Below are 20,493 nucleotides of genomic sequence, written 5' to 3'. Positions count from 1 at the left end.
TAGTTATCATGATAACGTTTCCCAAAAATAACGAAACTAGTAAACCTATTTATTCACGACTAATCTTTTCAGCATTTCTTGGTTAATAGGTGGGCTGAACGTCAATAGCGGCATTTGCGAAAAATGAGGTAGAAGTCAGCGGCGGATCCAGACCTTGAGCTAAGGGGGGCCCCGGTTTTGTTTTGCTTGCCCTGTCGTCTTTTCTTCCTTCTGCGATTTCCTCTTTTTTAACCCAAAATAAGGGGAGGGGGCGCGATCTCCCCCCCAACTAGATCCGCCAATGGAAGTGACATAGCACAATGGAGGCGTAAATGCCATGGACGACACTCAAGTGAGACTTCAACTGACGTAACCAACTCTGAGCTGCGCCTAAATTTACATCGTCTGAAGTTTCAACGATTTGTTTGTCGTTTCTTGGAGGAAAAAACACCCACTGCTCTTAAACATTACTTAAATATTACTTTTATGAACAGAACTCAAAAAGATACAGAGAAATTAATTTATTGCCAAAGAGTAGGATCGTATGCGCTATTTTTAACAGCTACTTAAGCAACTTCCCCTGTCATAACTACATGATTGCTTTAATTTTCTCCATTTCAGACACTCGCAATTTGCAAACTTAATAATTGAAAACTCATATGAACTAAAACGTACCCTGTTAAGTTATTTCTAACATGGCTAGTACTTAAAATTAGACATTTTTGACGAAATCGGCAAGTGCTAGGAGAGTAATGAAGAAAACTGAAAAGAATAACCATGAGAATTTTTGTTCCACTGTACATTTGCAAAAGCCATTGCATTACATAACCAAGGTATGACGTGCAAGCTGCTCAGTCGTATGCTACACAATAGCTTACAAAATAAAGGCCCTTTAGAGGGACAGGTGCCAACCATGATTAAATTATTCAGCAAGGTCTCAAGACACTCCTATGGTCTGATTTAGTAGGACAGCGCTAAAAAACATAAAGGCAGCTTGCGAGGTAATGTGATGATCGACAGGGAAGTTTGTAATATGGACAAAGTTGAAAATAACCGACTCATTCGTTTGGCAGTTAAAAAAATATATTTTGTTGCAACTAATCGAGGAAATCTACATTTCCATTTATTAATTAGTTTGAAGCGAATATTTCCCAATGCTTCGTTACGTCAACATACACTGCTTAAAGGAAAACCACTACACTATTATGTATTTAGGACTGAAAAAAAATATGAAAAAATATAGTAATCCTGTGATAAATATTTGCAACTGTTACGTAAAAAGCTCTTTATGATGGAATTTTTTTCTTAAAACAACGACACTCTATCTTCCTACTGTACTTGTTATAGTTTGAACTACTGGCAGAATTCAGGGCCACGTTAAAAGACATATATTTCTGCGAGGTCTACTGCGAATGATCTCCCAATGTCTCATGTATTAATTAGCAAAATGTGATTAAAGTCCTGGTAGTACGGTTCGTTTCGTTCATGATCAGTAATGTTCATAAATTTCTCTGTTTACATTAGGAATGTTTTGTTGATCATGACAAAAAAGAGGGTACAAAATAAATTCACATGCCCATGTTTAACAAAGTTTGAAGTAAGTGCGACGCTCTGTATGACAACAAAATTCACACATTTCTCTTGATCTCACACAATGAATTTTTGAAAAAAGTCCCTGGCTATAGATACGGCCCTGTATTCTTTAGTTAAGTCTAGTACCACATGCATATTTTGTACAAAAATAACTTGGAATGATACTTTTTTGTTACTAGCGCTCATCTGTTTCTTTGCATGCAAGCAGCGATAAGTTCTGAAATTTGACAACTATTCAATCATCTCATACTGTAACATAAACATTTTAACAAATAGAAAGTCCTAATCGAACAAAACTAGCAAACTGTGTCACAAAATTAAGCATCTCCTTTTATTGCTGTTTTTGTTTTTCTTTTCTTGCTCATCCATCTGGGCGTAAAATTTCCTGCAAAGAGCACACAAAGCTGTATAAATTTAACCTATTACCAAAATGTAGGTTCTCTAGGTCTTTGTGTTTTTCCTATAGTCACAATCAAGTTATGACAAATGGCCAGGTCGATACGCGTACTGCTGTGCAAAGACTACAGTACAGACACAAAAAAAACCATGCTGTACCTGATTGCTCTTACAAGGTCGTGGAATGCAGCATCAACATTGGTTCTTTGTTTAGCGCTGGTTTCAATGTATTCAATCTGTATAACAGATGATGCAATGCTGGTCAGTTACTTCAAAAGTAATACCTTCACTTTGGGTTAATTAATACAATTTCTTTCTCAAACTCATAATGATTCATCAAGTTTAAACAAAGGAAATTATGACCGTGACAAGTGTTTGGATATCTGATCTTAATTAACATAGATTTTTATGCTTATATTTCTCTGTTTGCTCCTTAGTTTTAGTTCCGATTGAGAAGATATACATGTATCAAACACCTAAAACAGTGTTTGACCACATTTTGAAAGTTCAAAGGACCTCAAAGTTCTTCAAAAATAATCTGCTGCACATCATATTTTCAACTTTCTTCTTGGTGTTTGGAAATATTGTCAAAAAATGTCTTAGTGCAAAAATGCAAGAAGACAGTGAGTGGGTTGGACCACCCAAAACACATTCAAGTAACAGTTACAAGTGTAGGATCTTTCCTTGAGATACTAATTACGCATATGGTTGACCAGGCCTATTGGGGGAGCTTGAAGAAGTCCAAGTGTATATTTTCTTGGAAACGTTGTTTGAATCTAGTGCTGCTGAAACCCTTCATGGATATCTTGGCATCTTTGTTTGCCCCTTTAATAAAAGCATGCATGAATCTTGAGTTTAGAATTTTTGGTGCCCATTGTGCAACTATTCAAAGAGATGGAGTCTTAGAGCAGGCCTAATTTCACAACATGTAATTTCCAGTGGTAACGCATGCCAAGAAGAGAAGGAGTTGTAGCGATATGAGTTCTCTGCATTGCTGGGCTGGATGGAACAGGTGTTGTCTTGCACCCCTAATGTTTGTTATACTGGCAAATTCAGATTTTTTACATGTCTCAGTAGGTAAGTACCCTGATTTTGTACCTTGAGTTCGCTGGCCAATTCTTGACCTTCTGATGTTGACACCTGAACAAAGTAAACAACCAAATGGTTTCAATGTTGCAGGACATAACAAACATGAACAAAAAAAACAAAACAAAACAAAACAAACAAACAAGCCTACCATATGATGGTTGACAAAATGGGGCCAGGGGACACCCAAAAATGTGGGTGTGGGTCTGTGGCACACTTCTCAATCAGGAAACTATTCTCTATTTCAGACAAAAACATTTCACACTCTCTTTCATATCTGACCCAAATATAGATACCCTACTGCCAGCCAGACTCTTCCAGGGAACTACAGTGTGCTTTGGTCTGCATAAACTTTAAGAAGAGCTTTCAATTCATGCTGATAATGAAATGCACTTTTCACTCGATGAATAGTGTTATTGTAATCATGATAAAAATTCTAAGAATTATACCTATTTTCTGGCCCAAATACACAAACCATACCCTAATTTAGACCAATACAGATGACAATAACATTATACTTAAGCAACAGTCTAATATTTATTATATCGCTAGCTCCGTGAGTGGGCAAGATGAACCGAATCCTGTGCTGTGATTGGCTTCCCAAGTGGGCAAGATGGCACTATCTTGCCCACTTAATAGTACCTGCTGTATGGTAAAAAAGGTAAAGTCTGCGTACAAGCCAAGTGGCCCATCAGGCCAGAGCTTATCCCGGTTTCTGTAGCATGAAGCGACTAGGAGTATTTCTACTCCCCCCTGGATGGGATGCTAGTCCATCGCAGGGTCACCCCCAGCATTAAGTTCGCCGGTACCCATTTATACACCTGGGTGGAGAGAGGCACTGTGAGAGTAAAGTGTCTTGCCCAAGAACACAACACAATGTCCCCGGTCAGGGCTCGAACCCAAACCGCTCGATCCGGAGACGAGCACACTAACCATGAGGCCACCGCATCTCCCTGCTGTATCCTGCAACAAAATAGTGTTGTGTTTCCAATCCTTTATTGACCAAGCCTGTTCAGTCAAGATGTCTGGATATTGACCTCACTCTTTTTTTGCATATTTATGGACCTTGACTCTGTCTCAGCCAATATCCAGCCACCTTGACCTCACACTTGGTCAATAACCTATTATATACTAACAAAAATGGGCTATTAAAGAGTAAAGTCCACCCTCCCTCCCCTCCACAGGCCCTTGATATTGGCTACAAAACTCTCAATATTTTGAAAGTGACTTACTGTTCTTTCTGGTTCTAAATCAGACTTGTTTCCAACCAAAATCATTGGGAACTCTGACCTGTATTATCAAAAAGTGAAAAACAGTGTCATATGAAAAGAGGGCTTTCAAAAAATTGCAATTCTGAAATTTTATATATTCATAAATGGCTTCAAATTACAATAAGAGCTTTCTTCAATTTTTAATACATTGTAATAGATCATTCTGGTGTCGTAAGTAGAGAGTGGAACGTGTCACAAATGTAGAGAGAAAAAAATGCCATGTCCCTGCATGTTACATGTAAGACTTAAAGATCACAGAAGCATGTCACATCTCTGAATGTTAGGCAAGTCATGTGGCTAAAGCAAGAGAACAATGGAACATATGATAGCTGGATTAAGTGTAAATCATAAGAACATCATGCATTAAATCCATACAAACACACCTGTCCTTTACACGTAGTATCTGTGGATGAAATGTGCGCCTTACTTCTTCAAAGCTGTAAGCAAAAAAGAACACTCACAGGGCTTAAAAAAAACTTTAATTTCCAGCTTACTGATCAGACTGGCAGTTCTCAAATTTTGCTTGCCCTGGGAAAGTCTTAGTTTACTTTTCTTGCCATTTAGTTGGCAGATGACCTGCCTGTGCCCTTGGGCAAGTGAGAATGAAAAGTAACTTGCCCGGCAGGAAAATCTACTTATCGCGGACGACCAGGCAGCTCTTTTTTTGAGCCTTGACTCCCCTTAATAACATTGTACTGTGCCTATCACGGGTCACTAGCTTACCAATTTTTACACTCAAAATAGAAGAGAACAGCTGCATGGATATATACTTTTCTTGAACTCATTAACAATTTATCTTGAATTTACACAAAGGAAATCATGACTGTGATGGAGTTTGGATACCTGATCTTAATTAGCCTATTTTTTTTTTTACAATTTTATTTCACCATTTTCTCCTTAGCTTTGGTTTTGACTGAGAAGATACGTCAAACACTCAGGACAGTGATTGACCACATTTCCAAACACCTTGAAGTTCCTCAAATATTATTTTGCTACGTCTTGTATTTTCAACTCTCTTCTGGGTGCTTGGAAATGTGGTCAAACACAGTCTTTGTGTTTAATATATTAATGTATTATTGTAACAAATTATTTGTTCCTCAGTGTAAGTGATTGATCCATGATAAGTGTAATAAAAGTCATCAGTATTGTCTTATATATGACTTGAATGAAATATTATACAAGATGCACATCCAAAAAAAAAAAAAAACGAAATATTCAGCATTTACAAACCTTGAACGATCTATGACAGAGAAAACTAATAAAAATCCTTCACCATTTCTCATATACTGTTCCCTCATTGCACTGAATTCCTAAAGAAAAAGAACAAACAATTTTTTGAAGATGCTGAACAGGAGATGGTATACTTGGTCTTCATGATTGTTACATTACATAAAACACATGGGAATGTTTAATTTTTCTCAGCAGTTCTCCAGCAGGTCTTCTTAAAAATTCCTGGCATTTGTGTACTTTATATATTAACTGAAAATTGTACTCTGCTGTTGCTGCTGCTATTCCCTTTATTGCATATTTGACTATCATGTATATTTGCCATGTACATGTATATCATTGGTGCAAAATAACAGCACAATATGCAAGAGCAAAGTGTAGCATTAAGTACAAATTGGGATAATACAGCTGAAATAACATGAAATAAGTACTTATTATACAATAAGTGACAACACTGATTTAAATCACTATTAAATAGAAGAATTCTTATTAGTTCATCTAAATATTATCTTGTTTATATTTTAAAATTACAATAACATGAAACATTTGATTGATAGAAACTACTAGCCTAAGGATATTGGTACTCAGTATAGGAAAAAATTATGATTCTTACCTCTTGACCGGCTGTGTCAAGAACTGTAGAGTGATAACAAAAAGAATTAATTAATACCACAGTGATAAGAATTGAACAACCATTTAAAGATCAATTCACTGGAAATACTGTTATCAGAGTGCAGTAGTAAATATCTGTTAACTAGTGAGAAATACTACAATAAACTGTAACTAACAATAATATAACAGTTATCTACAGGTAAGTATGTGTTGTGGGTCCGGATGGGATTTAACTGATGTATAACTGAGAATTGACCAAAATTTACCAATAGATGAGAAATGGGCTGAGATTGTAACTGATAGCTGATAGCCAGACAGCCAACCTTTCTTTATAAATAGCAGAAAATATCCAAAATTTGTTAGATGTAAAATCAAAAGCATACAAAGCAGTTGGTTGGATTTTTGTCATCCTTTACAGTGTACATCCTAGCCTGCATTGAAGATGCTGCATACTGCCAGCTACTAGCATCTGTGAAATACACAGAAAACCTTGTTCTAGACACCCAACAAAGAAAACAAATGCCTGAAGTCACTTTCAAAGTCTTTCTCAATTCTAATTGGTCAGCAAGAGGAACCACCAATATCACCCAATATTGAACATCAGTGGGCACCCAACAAATACTAAATAAATGTAAAACTGGCATTAAATCCAAAATCAAACATTGCATAGCAAAATATTCAAAGATTCCCCTCCCCCCCCTCCCCCCCCCCCCCCACTATTAGTTGTGTAGGCCTGTCACCACATTGTTATCACCTCCACATGGCAGTAGGCAACAAACACTTAAGTGAATCAAACACTAAAATGTAGTTTCCATTCAAAACCAGCTAAATGATCTCTGGGTCTTGGTCATCAGTTGCCAAAATAACTGGAATAGCCAATTTGGTCAAATACTGAACTCGGCCCTCCATCAGCAATTGCAACAGTGAAATAATGACAACACTTGAAACACGAAGTTTGATATTTACGATGTCCGGGACAATGACTATGTGAGTAAATTCACAAAATTGTTTTTCCCTTGGAAGAATGATTTCCTCTCATCTTGTTGTTCAAGGAGAAGGTCTAACACAATTCAAGCTGCAAGGTATTTCCAGTCACTGATCATTTCCAGTTATAGACAGTGCCCAAGATTCCCTTACCCAATGAGAGCTATTTACCACAGTATTAAACAATTGCGTGATGAAGAGACCAATCACACATGCTACTCAGATCCTATTAGCACATTGGGAGTTTTGAACAAGGATTTGTGCACTAATTTGTAGACGGTTATTTACAGCAAAGTTTCAGTCTGCAATGCAGGCTAGTTCATCCACACCTGCAATGATGTCACTTAAAATTGCACATGGAAAGAGATCTGTGGAAGGTTCTGTCACTAAATTTCCAAAGTTCCAGTTTTATCCAAAAAATTCCTTTTTTAATTTTATTGTGATGTCTTAGAATTTTGCTCATGAAAATATATTCATCAACTACCGAAGACCATGAACAGTTCAGTTACGAATCTCAAGGAAGGCTAGAGAAATTTCTCAATTATAAGTGTTTGTGGATATGAGACGGTAGATAGTCAATGAGGCACCCCAAAAAGGTATGCATATGCTTAGCATATTTGTAGAGCACACAATAATGGCTCATATACTGTGATAGCTAAGCCAATTAAAAAACCCTTAATTGCATTATTCAATGATCCAGTTTTTAATAAAAGACGTATCTCACCATGTTTGGCTGTTCTATTATGTGAGTGCTTTTTGCTGACTTGCGAATGGGGCTGCGAAAGGTATAGATCAATTCCTACTTCATGGAGATAGGTTTTTCATGGTGCACTCAGGAGAAGTGAAGTATCAGGCAAAATGCTTATGTTGAGTAAACTGTTATCTACAGCTTGCTGGTCATGGGAGAAAGGTGCGATGCAAAATAGCTCTGTGTTAAAGCAAATTTGGCCCAAGATAAAAATCCTTCCCATTATGCTTTGCCCGTTGAGACCATTGAGCCAGATCACTTACAGTATTCTTCGCTTGTTGAGGCAATAAATTTGACTGTTGAGTCAGAATCTCTTCCTACTGAGTTATTAAAATAATTCAACCTTTGAGCCATGTTGTGCTTTGTTTGCTGAGACAAAACAAAATAAAACTGCACTCACCAAACTCATGGCAAAATAAATAACAAACAAACTGTTCAGTTCTAAAAAGATTCACAATTTCAACCGAGTCGCACAAATTATGTTCCAAAACCCAGAAACTAGAGCTGTTTTTATCAAACCTGCCAAGATTGTATTGACAGTGTTTTTTTTGAACTCTAATGCCATCCCCTACTCTGATACTAAAACTCCTAGTTCACTGAACATTTACCTGGAGAGAAATTAGTTGGGGTTTTCTTAAGGACAGTACAGCTAAACAATGGTAAGAAGGAGTTATCAAAACAATCTAGCAGTGGGGGAAATTTGAAAGGTTAAATGTTTCTTTTCTAAAAAACAAAATGTAATAATTATAATGCAAAAAAAAATTAAAAATTATGGTAATTTTTTTTGTCCATGTCAGTAAAAATGAATAAGTCAACTGTGAGTAATGGGCAGGAAATCTCTCACAAATGAATATTCAAACAACATTTCTTAAGGTATCATTTTCAGTTAAAATGTTTTAAGCATTTGTTTCAGTCTCCAAACAAAAACAAATGGAATTATAAAATATATATATTACTTTGAAGGAGGTTGTAAGAAAATGTGTTTCGGTCAGGTTATAAGATGATCTGAATATCACTAAAAACTTATTCTTTTTATCATTAAAACAAAACAAGATTTCCATCATTGCATTCAACTTATTAGTGTACAGGTGAAAACTGACAAATTTCAATCAGGAAAACAAATAGCTTCTAAATAATGTAATTAGTTTCATTTTTTTCCATCTACATGGAATCGTCGAATCTTGTACGTCACCTTTATTTTGGGTATAAAAGAATGTTTGACTCTCAACAATAATTCTGACATTCTAATTTTGTGGTGTATCCAAAGATTCACAACAATAAAGAATGTATGCCTTTTGTTTCAAAATAACGATTAACCAAAAGGTGTGATCATTTCTTTCACATTTGAGCTTAAGCTATCAAAACAATTTGCTAATAGTAAGAACAAATCTTCCTCATACCGCTTTACAGTTTCACTTTAAAACCGTATTCCATGCAAGATTGCGTAGTTTGTAAAAATATATCGAAGAAAATTGATTTCAAGCTGCAAATCAAGATCGTATTTTTAAAGAGCTGAGAAGTGACATATTGTGACCGAACAGGTTCAGTCAAAGATCTAAGAATGCAGCCATATGTAACAACTTCGGCAAGCTGATCTGCTTTCTTCTGTTCCCTAATTAAGGTAAAACGACGCTTTACTTTTTGCGGTTAATGCAAGTCTCAAATAAGTATATAATTAAGGCTGTAATTTCCCATTAAATAGATATTGTTGTGGTCTGTATACACAACAATTCGCGGCAGGAATATTTGTTCCCATTCCCAAATATGAACGTGTGAACTGTGACCATTATTTCCATACACACTGAACAAAATTTATACTATAGGATTTTAAACACTTGTGCGTTATCTTGTGTATCTCAAAGACATAGAAATAAAAATCTATCTAAAAATAGTGGTTAACTGTACTCCAAAAATGTTGAAAATGAATTACTGGGATATTCGACTGCGAATTTCTTCGGTTTTGCAGGGTTGTAGCTTTTGACACTCCCAACTCGGCCCATACGATCAGGTTATGCTACTTCGTAGCGTTCTACCATAACTAATTTGACAGCGAAACAACACAAGTTCTTCACTTACTGTCTAAATGTGCGACTTTTTCATCGATGACACACTGTTTACGGTAGCTGTCTTCGATTGTTGGATCATAGTCACTGACAAAATGTGATTGAATAAACTGAATTGTGAGCGCGGACTTGCCAACGCCGCCACCTCCGACAACCACCAGTTTGTACTGCTTGTCAGCATCTCCTGGTTTAGCCATGTCACAAAATCTGAGAAAGCAACCGTGAATAACAGAAAGGAACCTTGTTTAGGGGGAGAATCCTTCGCCGCAGTGTAAACTTCGAATACTTCAAGGAGTGGAACACAACTTTGGGTGGAGGGGACAATTCTTGGCATATCATTGGTACCCAGTTCCTACGGGACAAGATGGTTTCCCGTTTAGTAGTAATGTGATATCGACCGGGCAAATGCTTATAGATATTTTTCCTGTAATAAACAATTCTTAGCAATGGATCAATTTTTCTTCCGCTTTAATCGTTGTAGTCTAAGAATCTACATTCAATTTGGCGGAAGTTTTCCATACTTCTTTATAGAGGTAGTCGTCAAATAAAGATCGACAAAACAAATCACACGTTTTCCTTTAAGAGGACTTCTGTACAATTGTAATACCGCTTTAAACACCTGATTAAACAACACTGAAATGAAAAAAAAAAAATCTAAAAAAGTTTCCAGAGGAATATTTCTGATAGCGCAGTAGGGGAGGGTGAGATCATTATCGCAGTTTCCCGCCAAATTCGGTAAGTCACATGATCTGAAAGCTTCTGATTGGCTGGATCAAACATTTGTTTGTCGCACCGTTTATTACGCAAATTCACTCCTTCATTCACTGCATTTCACGCTCGGCGTCTTGGATTTTAGTTGCAGTTTCGCTCATTTTCAGTCCAAATTTATCGAAATAGTTCTTGAAACGTACTACGATCATTTTATAACGGCTTGCTTTGATGGCGTTCATAAAATCTCGATTGGGACGCCTTCCATTTGTGCTCGAAGAAACCGACTGTGGAATGGACAGGTCGTCAACAGAGACGGCCAGCAACGCGAGTTCTTCACGGCTTGTGGAATCAATGTCGCCTGAATTCATGGACGAAGGCTGGGATCTCGGGTTTTCGAGTCCTTTCAGAGATTCCTTGTCGGATGAATCACCAGTCAAAAGTGAAATGAACGACCCCACCACTCCGCCGCTGTCGCCACCTTCGCTTGGAGCGCTTCGCTTGTTTGACTCGCCGCAAACGCCTAAAAGTTTACTCGAACGCTCGTCTGCAGTCAATCGCACGGTAGATTTCAAAAAACCCGTGTCAAGATTACGTCGTGGTCTACTGAAGAGTCGTGGATTTGAAAGCGAACCTCGAATGGGGCCGCGATCGCGCAAAATGGCTGCAAACGTCAATCCGTTTACTCCGGACGCTTCTGCCATCGGTGCAAAGCGAGCAAGAAATGGAGATGGAGGGTAAGTTTTCAGGTTTACAATATATTGTACATGGTTTCGCTTTAATGTAATTTTGCTTTCAATGGCACTATTGTATTGAACGGCTGTGTTTGTAGACTTGTCTTTTGCAATGTGACTTATTAGGCGTACCTAATTCATAATCTACTTGAACTGCGGAGTAATCTTTCCCTGTAGTAAGGGACACGAGATTATGAACTTGCTCTTGTTATTACAGGGTTTTTTTTTTACCAGGTCATGTAAACAAATGGATCTCCTGCAACTTTGATTTGTACTACCAACTGCCATTTTGCCACTCCCCGCCCACTGGACTTTGTTAGCAAGATGGGACGGTCAATAAATTATTGTTTACAAGACTGTCAGTCTGATTAAAAAAAAAAAAATTAAAAAAAATTATTTCTGAGTTATATGCTAGCCATGGCATTTGTGGCAGCCAGGTACTAAAACGTTTGGTTTAAATAAAAGAAATTCATTTATTGCTATGTATCTCCCTCTCTCCCACTCCTTGCCCTCTTTTGCGTCACATTTCCTGTGTAAATAGAGAAGTGGGAACACATATGTTGTACGCCACGTCCAAAATTTCAATGCCAAAAGTGCAAGTCTGGGGTGATTTTGGTTCTCAAAAGGGCAACTTTTGAGATTTTGACCCTCCAAAGCATCATTCCTTCCTAAAGACTCAAAATTGGTTGGGTGTTATATATGCATACAGGACAACTTTTAGAACAGTAAAACCCTTGAGGAAGATTTAAATGCTCTTGTCATGTGTGATCAGTGTAGGAAAAAGAAAAAAATAATTCAAAGCCTTGAAATCATGACCTCCCAGATACTTGCCAGGCGCTCTAGCCACTGGGCTATGTGGAGCCTCACTATTTACTACAATGTAGGCTCATATGTAATTACTGTGTCTAGCATCACTAGGATCAAGACTCTTCTATAAGATAAAGCTGATGTCTCATGTGACTGTCCCAACATCCACTATGCCTGAGTACTGCTAAATTCATTTTCAGGGATGGTTCAGTTTGTAATGATAATGATGATGAAGACATGGATGATGAAATATTTGGAAATCCAGCCAAGGTGAGCTTGTAAGCAGGCATCCATTTAGCCTCCCGTGCAGATGCTCTTTGGTTCATCATCCAATCTTTGAACCTCCTCCACATATCATGAGGGAGGAAGATTGCGTGATGAGTCCAAAGAGCGTCTGCATGGGAGGCTAGCATCTATTACTCACATGATACACAGTGCAAAATCTTATTGTATTATGGTGATGTTGTGCCATGAACACAAGCAATGTTGTTAGCATCTCACAAAATGAGATAGAACTAAGAAAACCTGGAACAGACTATGATGTGCCCAGTAGACCGGGAAAATAACAAAAAAATCTTAAGACCCAGTTTTCCCTTGTTCTTTAAGTCAGAGTCTCTGGCAGGGTTCTCCTTATCAGGCGGTAACCAGTAAAATTTACCACTTGTAAGAGCACTTATTACCGCCTGTAAACGCTCATTTAAAATACGCATTTAAAGTGAAATAAGCAGGCAGTTGCCATCAAAGCCCCATGTTTTCAGGCATGACTGGATTGATGATGACATTGTATTCTGCATTAAAAGTAGTGTATGGTGTCTGGCATTTAAAGAGGGCGAGGGAATGTTTTGTTGTCTTTGTAAGAACTGGTACAAAGCATATTAAAACAGGAGAAAATGTGAAATATGCTACTGCGCCCGGTACACGCTACAGGAAGGCCGCAATATCAGAGCATGGCAGTTCAGAGGAACACAAGCAGTCAGTAAGGCTAGAGAGAGAAAACTTGATTGTGTGAAGGTTATTTTTATACATAGAGGGACAGCGCTAACCTTAGCTCAACCAACGTGGTGCAAAAGTTCAAATTGTCGCTTGTCCTTTGCAGAACGTCCAACATTAACCAAATGCTTTACCAGTTTGAAAAGGTCCCTTACCTGTTGCGTTGAAAACTAGGGAGAACCCTGCTCTGGTAGTCAATATCATTTCTAATTGCTGGGGTGGTTTTTCCATTGACTGTAAAATCTGCTGTTGCACTTTATATACCTTCAGTTGACTCAACTTTTCATTAATTTTGCAGAAACTCGCGCTCCATGAGAGTAACATTTCACGTTATAATGCTGAGTTTGCTGAAATAAGCACTATAGGATCAGGCCAGTTTGGCTCAGTTCATAAATGCGTCAACAGATTAGGTGGGTATTCATATCATTCCTGACAAAAACAAAGGATCACACAATAAATTATTTTACCCTGAGGAAACTTCATTCAGGATCACCCAACACTTTTTTTTGAATGAAAAGCACTGTCAAAACATTGACTCAAACAGTAAACAACATTATTTTCTAAAAAAAAGTATGTTTCTTGTGCTGAGCTCCTGCAGCAGATGAAGTTGACTTAGCCAGACGAAGCTGGAATACAGTGTAAGATTATTATTTACATGTTGGTTTTATAATGGTATCTATAGTATAAGCAGAAAATATTGTCTTTTCAAATTAGATGGATGTATCTATGCATTAAAGCGGTCACTGAAACCAGTTGCAGGCTCTGTAAATGAGTAAGTATTATTTTTATAAGTAATTTTTGGTCATTTACAATTTTTCAAAGCATGAAGTCAGTTACCTGTTGCTATTTATTCAACATCTTAACCCTTTAAGTCCCGATAGTGCCATATGGCACAAATTTGTAACATATGTAGCTCTGTTACTCACTATTACACCTGAACATTATGCACTAAAATACACACAATTGCAATTTGATTTGTCTCCAGGCAAAATGCTATGCGTGAGGTATATGCCCATGCTGTCTTAGGAAAAAACCCTCACGTCGTTCGATATTACTCTGCATGGGCAGAAGATGGACACATGTTGATACAGAATGAATACTGTGAAGGTTTGCTAGACATAACTTGTTGAAGAAGAATCTTACCTTTTCAGTCTTTTCCCTAATGTACACTAACACAAGCTATTATTACATTTTTTTCAGGGGGTAGTCTGGCTGACTTGATTGAAAAAAATAACAACTCAAATGAAGTTATGACAGAAGGAGAATTAAAACCACTTCTTATTCAAGTAGCTGAGGTGATCACATCATATGATGCAATGTTATAAATGACTTTGGTTTAAGTTCTCTGAATATAAATGCATTTAAAAGCAGCCAGCGACTGTTTGACACTGTACTTCTTAATACACCAACTCCATTACATTTTTGATTTGTTCTAATTACACTTTTTTCCTTTTATTTTTAACATGCAGGGTTTAAAGTATATCCATTCTTTAGGTTTGGTTCATATGGACATCAAACCTGGTAGGCCATACTCGAGCCTTAGTAGTTCACTTTTCATCAGTAACATGTTTTCAGTTATTAGTGATTGTGGGAAACAATCAGTAGCGGAAATTTTTTTGTTACAAAATTTCAAGCTTGATTTGGACACAAATAAAAGAAACAAAAATAGTATTAGATAATCTTAAATCTGTCCCAGACTGCATTGCACATTCACGTGATACACTTTGGATGGTCGGATACAAGATGTTTAGATAGGTGACATGAAACAACATTTTAGTTTCATATACAATCAAAGTGCTAATCAAAGGAATTACTGCACTTGTTAAAAATTAGAGCAGAATAAAAATGTATGAAATGAAGTTTGATCAGCAAGGCTGAAGATGTCCATCACAACCATTTTTTCTGTTCTGCTATTCTGATTCATGATAACGTCATGGTACTGGAAACGATCATTACTGTGAAATACTAGGGCTTGCAAACTTGCATATACATGTAATTACATGTAATTCTTTGTTACAATAATTGCAGATCTCCCTACAGACACATCCATTTAGAAAAAAATTATAGACACACCATTCTGTACAGTGTGTGTCCACATCAAAGAGGCCCACAAGAGAAGCACAAATCTCCCAACAGTACATATTAGTAGGAGTTTTTTTTGTGTTTTTTTTTTAACCTTGTGAACAGATGAGAGTCTTTCCTGACAAAGTTTTGGTGGGTTTGCTAATTGCTCTACTGCATGCTCACTTTTTGTTACTTTTCAGGGAATATCTTCATTAGCTTTAACACAGATGTAGATGAATGCCACAACAGTGGTGATGAAGGATTTGATGAAAATGAAACTCCTGGTCCACGAAAAAGAATGCCACTTTACAAAATAGGTACGCTTGAGTCTCACAAACATGTTTAGCTAGAAAAATTGTCATTACATTGTATGTAAAACTAACATCTTTATTCTGACATTTTTGTTTGTTTGTTTTTATTTTTTGCTGAACATAGTCATATCAGAAATAAATATCAAACACTAGAATATTTATTGTGGAATGAAATGACTCAGATTGGAGATAAAGTGTACATGTAAATTGAAACTCTGCAGCATACATGTAGTAAACTGGTGAAATTTTAAGTCTAAAGCCAGTAACAACAAATTACATCAAAAATGATAATTTCTTGTTGTGTTTGTTTCGTACACATAGGTGACTTGGGTCATGTGACTTCAATAAGTAATCCACAAGTGGAGGAAGGCGACTGTAGATTTTTACCCAATGAAATACTACAAGAGGTAAGTAAAGTTATTAGATAATTACATCTAAACATGAAACAATAACCTGAGCTAACCGTTCATGATTGTCGTCAGCATGCTTCCATAAATTTGTCAAGACAGTATACATTTAGAGTTTAGAACAATAATGGGACTGTGGTGCAATGTCATTTAAGACTGGTTTTCACTGGAGTTGGAGTTCAAGTTTGATGAGAAGTGCAGAGCGATACGATCTCAGGAAAATCAAACCAACAGAGTCAGAAGTGGAATACAGATTCTGCCTCTGACTCTGTTGCTTATGATCTAGTGAAAACTAGATTGTCAGAGTGGCAAGCAGAAGCTGAAGAATAACGAATCAGAATGCCTGAGAACTAGCATTGTGATTGGTTTGCTCTTCACTTCTGCTTCCAACTCTGATTCAGTTGAGCTTATGACTTCGCCTACAACTTCAATTTTTGATTTTCCCTAGGCCATAAGTGCTCTTTCAACTCTGACTCAGGCTTTTGGCCAGGATCTGAAACATGGGTGTGCTGTGTGCTGTAGGGTCTGCTAAAATGAACAATTTACAAGGCAACGTGAAAAATAAAACAATTTTCATCCATTGGAAGCCTGGACACCCACCTGGCTAAAAGCCTTTTCCAACCTTGACTCCGACTCTGTCTCCAGTCAAAACCAGCTTTTATAAATCACATTGTACATGTACATTTGGGGCACAATGGATCATCAAAAGTTAGATACATTGATATGCCATTACTGGTAATTGTATCAACTAGTGATGAAAGTTAATAAGACACAGCATCATTCACAGGTTAACATCCTGGTGGTCAGTGTTAACTAACATAATTTGTTTTGTTATGTGTCTGTTTCAGGACTACTCTGCATTACCCAAGGCTGACATTTTTGCTTTAGCATTAACTGTTTATTTGGCTGTGAGTATCACATTGCTTCAGTCGTAATTTTTTCCTGGACATTGCCTCAGTCGTAATTTTTTCTGGCTACGGCCCTGCAGTCTAAAGTGAACCAACAAAACTCTGGTGCAAAACTTGTTAATCTACATGAACAGTAACCAAATAAAAAAAACTGCTGTCGTTTCAAATCCTCATTTAAACTAAGATAGCGTCCCTTGCCAAAGACTTCTTGACTGCATAACTATAGCTAACATCAATGGCTTGTAAGAAGTGGATGGCGTAAACAAGCCTACAGCATTAGACAAAAATGACAATTATATTCTCTTTTTACTGTAAGGGTGGAGGACCAGAACTTCCAAAGAATGGCGAAAAATGGCATGAAATCAGGTTTGTAGCTATAACAAAATATCTAGCAACAAAATTCTTGCAGCTGAGTCCAAAACACACATTGCCCTAACAGAGATTGGACTAAAACTATGTTACGAAAAATTGTCTACGTCAATTTCTAGAACAATCTAGAACTGAAAGTCATTCAGCCATGACCAATTTGTATAAGAACATTCCAGCACATCCTGATCCTTATGTAATTACTCAGATTAGAAACTGTGTCAAACTACTTAATTTAGTTCCAAATAGAAGTTTCTAGAACTTTAAGCCTCATGTAAATTAGAGCGAGTGTTTCTTCTGTAAGAGAGATTGATTCAAATTTGAAAAAGCTTAGTGCTGTAAATTCGTGAAGTTATCTTATGGAAATAAATTAGTTTGTTGCTGTTACCGGCGATCCTGAGTTCTGTCGGGAAACAACCCTGCTCTTCAATGATACTCGTAACAAATTACTTATTTCTTCCCTTAGGAGGGGGCATCTACCAAACCTTGAACATATCTCAAATGAAATGAACTCACTTTTAAAGGTTAGTGCTATTCAAAACTGTTGTAAATGGACACTGTTTTTCATCTCAGTGAAAATAATGATCTTTGCTACTTTCAAGCACTTCAGCATTAAACATTCAGTATTCCTATTTATTAAGATGTACATGCATTCTTCTCTGTTGAGCAGTACACATGTGCAAAAATATACAATTTAAGAATGAGAAGTATGTACACTTATTTTTGTTTACTCCTAGTCATGTTTGATTAAATGTTGGATATAATTATACTAGAGGTCGCGTGGCTGAGTGGTTTAGGGCGTGGGATTTGAAATCTGGAGGTCCCTGGCTCAAATCCTCCTACCTACCGCTATCTGGATTTTTTTCTCAGTAGTCCCAAACTCAACTCCTCGGCCATGTTGTGTAAATAGCCAACTGGTCAGCCTCCTACTAGTTGGGATTCTTAATAGTTTATGTTCCATTTGCAATGTTTGTTTATTTATTTAAAGTGTCCCCAATTAGCATAACAATGCTAAATACATTTGACACATAAATAAAGTTATTTATTTATTTATTTATTTTTTTACTGTATAAAATATAATTAACTTCTTTAATCTCTTTTCCAGCTTATGATTGACCCTGTAGCAAGTAACAGACCATCTGCAACAGCCCTGAAACAAAACCAAGTTCTTTGTCCACTTGCTGCAAAATCCAAGGTACATTACACAACACTACTTCACCATTTCAATTTAGTGTGGCTGAATCTTTAACCAATGACATGTAAAGTACTTTTTTGATAAGATGTTTAAGTGATTCAGCCAATTGCACTGAAATCACTTGTTCATTTTTTACAGGCCCAGCTAAAGAAGGAGTTGAATGCAGAAAAATTTAAAAATGAGGTCCTTTCAAGGTACAATGAATCCTTCTTACTTTACAAGAACGTATTATTGCCATGATCAACATTGATCAAGATGTGCAACACCTTGTCAGTCCAGTTACTGGTCAAAAATACAGGACTGTAAATATTACCCATAGTAGCTCACACTGACAAAATACCAATCACACGTCCAAGGTATTGATACAAAGAGCATCTCAAATATTTGTACCAGCCACTAGACTACATGTAAATTTTACCTTACTAGTACATGTAGTCTAACCAACTCTGAACATTACCTCTACAAGTTTAATTCTCTAGCCTTGGGCAAGCAGAAATAATATGATCAAACCCTGTGTTAGTGATGTAATTTTTGTGATGATTTTAATTTGTCTGGATGGTCTTGAAACTAAAGATAAACTGTAATGGGAAAACTAGTTAAACCAATTCCTCAAAATAAGTACACTTCTGATCAAATTTAATGTTTGGCTTTTTTAGGGAGCTGGAAGAGGCAAGAGTACATCAAAACAACCTTCCAAGACCCAAAATAGGACTTGGGACTCAAGCCCGCAGTTCTAGAGTAATAGGACAGAAAGTTAACAGGAGTATGAGTTTGAGCGTGATAATGTGAATGTTTGGAGTTAAATGTTCACTGTTGTAAATAGTTCCTTGTTTCACAATCAAACTATGTTACTGTTTTAAACAGGATTTTCAAAACTTACCATGAAATTTTACATTAATTTTGCATAAACATTTGGATATTTTTTTACATTTTATAAAGGGTCTTATATCAAATAAAATAATTTTTTAAGTAACAAAATGATTAATTTTGTATATAAATGAACATTTTAGGTGATATTCAATAAACATTTTTTTAACAGCAATGATGTATAAAATTGTTTATTTTGTCATGGGCATATAAGTTTAGTTTTACTTCAAAAAATGCTAAAGCCTTGACATTATATGAAGTGTCCTCATCCTAGAGTGACCAAAAAATTGCTTAAATGTCCTTCCTGTTAAGGGACTATGTCATGTTACATGTACATTGAGACAGAGTATTTTTGTGATCACAAAATCACCTTCAAACCAAGGGAAACCTAAAAAATAAAACTTCACTGAAGTGAAAACTAAAACAATAGAGAGGAAAATAACAGTAAAACAAAAAGGGAGAAGGATTTTTATGATGGAGACAGATCTCAAATGATGAACCTGAAAAATCTAGACTATAATAATTATTTTGAGATACCCCATTGATGACAAACACTTGGAGCTTCCTCCTGCAAATTCTAACTTCTACTGCAGTTAGAATGACCAGGGGTGCAGAATGGTTCAATAAAATTCAGGTTGTGCTGAATAATTCTTTTTTTAATGCTGAATAGGTTTTATCTGAAGCATATCACCTAGTCTAGGTGATATGCTTCTGGTTTTATAAATTGGCCACAGTTCTGTGCAAAACAGATAGTACCCTGGGTGCCAGATGCAGTGCACAAGCAGTTCAGGTTTTGGTAGTGGTACAGGGAAAACATTAAAATAGACAAGTAAAAAAATAAAAGTCTGAATCAATTGATAAAGAAGAAAACATAAGCACAGCAGCGAAAGAAATGGGCCATGTTGGACATATCAATATTCTAACATGGATCCGAGGCTTTCAGGTCAAAATTACAAATTTTTTAAGCTTCTTTTGTCTCACAATTCTTAAAAGAGACTTAGAAACAAAGAAAACACCACCAAATATAAAAGTTTGTCCTGAAAGCCTTGTATCCATGTCAGAATATTGACAGATCAAACAAGGCCTATTGTACATTTACTTCCAAAGGATTGACTACCATGGATGCCACATTGGTTAATATGTATTTGTGGCCTACTGCCAGACATTGTCAGGGTTC

The 20,493-nt window shown here is 36.6% G+C and overlaps 2 protein-coding genes across 2 annotated transcripts; one reads left to right on the top strand and one right to left on the bottom strand.

Moving 5' to 3' along the window:
- Positions 1–485: 485 nt before the first annotated feature.
- Positions 486–10,585, bottom strand: LOC149118409 (ras-like protein RAS2). The gene is made up of 8 exons (XM_089295768.1): positions 9,973–10,585; positions 6,166–6,188; positions 5,556–5,635; positions 4,709–4,762; positions 4,287–4,344; positions 3,067–3,108; positions 2,128–2,204; positions 486–1,957 (listed from the first exon to the last, which is right to left on the bottom strand). The coding sequence occupies exons 1-8, from the start codon at positions 10,154–10,156 to the stop codon at positions 1,882–1,884; spliced, it is 594 nt and encodes a 197-aa protein (XP_089151894.1). The 5' UTR covers positions 10,157–10,585; the 3' UTR covers positions 486–1,881.
- Positions 10,586–10,737: 152 nt separating this feature from the next.
- LOC110066428 (wee1-like protein kinase) lies at positions 10,738–19,491 on the top strand. Its single transcript, XM_020773657.2, has 15 exons — positions 10,738–11,404; positions 12,409–12,478; positions 13,497–13,608; positions 13,913–13,970; positions 14,184–14,305; positions 14,399–14,493; positions 14,668–14,719; positions 15,463–15,579; positions 15,895–15,980; positions 16,829–16,888; positions 17,205–17,254; positions 17,721–17,778; positions 18,360–18,449; positions 18,588–18,643; positions 19,106–19,491. The coding sequence occupies exons 1-15, from the start codon at positions 10,899–10,901 to the stop codon at positions 19,236–19,238; spliced, it is 1,665 nt and encodes a 554-aa protein (XP_020629316.2). The 5' UTR covers positions 10,738–10,898; the 3' UTR covers positions 19,239–19,491.
- The last annotated feature ends 1,002 nt before the right edge of the window (positions 19,492–20,493 follow it).

This window comes from Orbicella faveolata, unplaced genomic scaffold, assembly GCF_042242905.1.
Source record: "Orbicella faveolata isolate gen_17 unplaced genomic scaffold, um_ofav_v1 contig_1, whole genome shotgun sequence".
In the NCBI taxonomy this organism is placed as follows: Eukaryota; Metazoa; Cnidaria; class Anthozoa; order Scleractinia; family Merulinidae; genus Orbicella; species Orbicella faveolata.
Note: the sequence above shows the minus strand (reverse complement) of the source record. Positions and strands in the feature narration are given on the sequence as shown.

Coding starts and splice junctions, on each gene's coding strand:
- LOC149118409 (XM_089295768.1), bottom strand. CDS start 10,156: ATGGCTAAACCAGGAGATGCTGACAAGCAGTACAAACTGGTGGTTGTC. Junction 4,763..5,555: donor TCTGTCATAGATCGTTCAAG/GTTTGTAAATGC, acceptor TTTTGCTTACAG/CTTTGAAGAAGTAAGGCGCA. Junction 3,109..4,286: donor ATTTAGAACCAGAAAGAACA/GTAAGTCACTTT, acceptor TACTTTGTTCAG/GTGTCAACATCAGAAGGTCA.
- LOC110066428 (XM_020773657.2), top strand. CDS start 10,899: ATGGCGTTCATAAAATCTCGATTGGGACGCCTTCCATTTGTGCTCGAA. Junction 12,479..13,496: donor TATTTGGAAATCCAGCCAAG/GTGAGCTTGTAA, acceptor TTAATTTTGCAG/AAACTCGCGCTCCATGAGAG. Junction 14,720..15,462: donor TCATATGGACATCAAACCTG/GTAGGCCATACT, acceptor GTTACTTTTCAG/GGAATATCTTCATTAGCTTT.